Source organism: Aspergillus bombycis (genome assembly GCF_001792695.1).
Source record: "Aspergillus bombycis strain NRRL26010 chromosome Unknown contig00436, whole genome shotgun sequence".
Taxonomy (NCBI): domain Eukaryota; kingdom Fungi; phylum Ascomycota; class Eurotiomycetes; order Eurotiales; family Aspergillaceae; genus Aspergillus; species Aspergillus bombycis.
In genome coordinates, this window is record NW_019170437.1 from 1 (window position 1) to 556 (window position 556).

The 556-nt window shown below is 46.4% G+C and overlaps 1 protein-coding gene across 1 annotated transcript; it reads left to right on the forward strand.

Moving 5' to 3' along the window:
* Positions 1 to 166: 166 nt before the first annotated feature.
* Positions 167 to 493, forward strand: ABOM_012259 (uncharacterized protein; the record flags this gene model as incomplete). The annotated part of the gene is made up of 2 exons (XM_022539384.1): positions 167 to 407; positions 468 to 493. 2 exons carry the CDS (start codon positions 167 to 169, stop codon positions 491 to 493), a joined length of 267 nt encoding a protein of 88 aa, XP_022382840.1.
* Positions 494 to 556: the final 63 nt, after the last annotated feature.

Consider the following 556-nt stretch of genomic DNA (forward strand, 5'->3'; position numbering starts at 1 on the left):
ACATTCTCTGTGGGTAAGTCGTCTATCGATTCAAAAGCATTAAAAGCAGGCTATATCCCCGGAAATATCCACCTCCATAAACAATCACAGGACTGCAACCCCACAATTTTCATAGCCTACACAGACCATACTTTATCCTAACCCTCAACTACCACATAACTACCAAATGCTCGTCAGCACCGGGCTTGCCTCTGCCATCGCTCTTAACATAGGTATTTCTGCGGCTCCTGCCCTTCGAGATGGCTCCCGATACATCCAGCTGCGCATCTACAGCGAACCTGGCTGTTTCAAACAGAATCGGGGCGAGATGGGAATTTATGGTGACAAACTTAATAAGTGCTGGACCTTCGGCGGTACCACTGCAAAGTCCGTACGCTTCGAATACACGCTGCGTGACAACTGTACTGGTTAGTTATTCCTGCGTTGCCATATCTTCAATCATCCTTTGTTGTTTGCAATCTCTACAGTATCTGCCGTCGGAATATACCAATAAGCTCCTAGTGACTATCTATGATGACGTTACCTGCCACCTTAATCCCCACGATATCGAGATTAA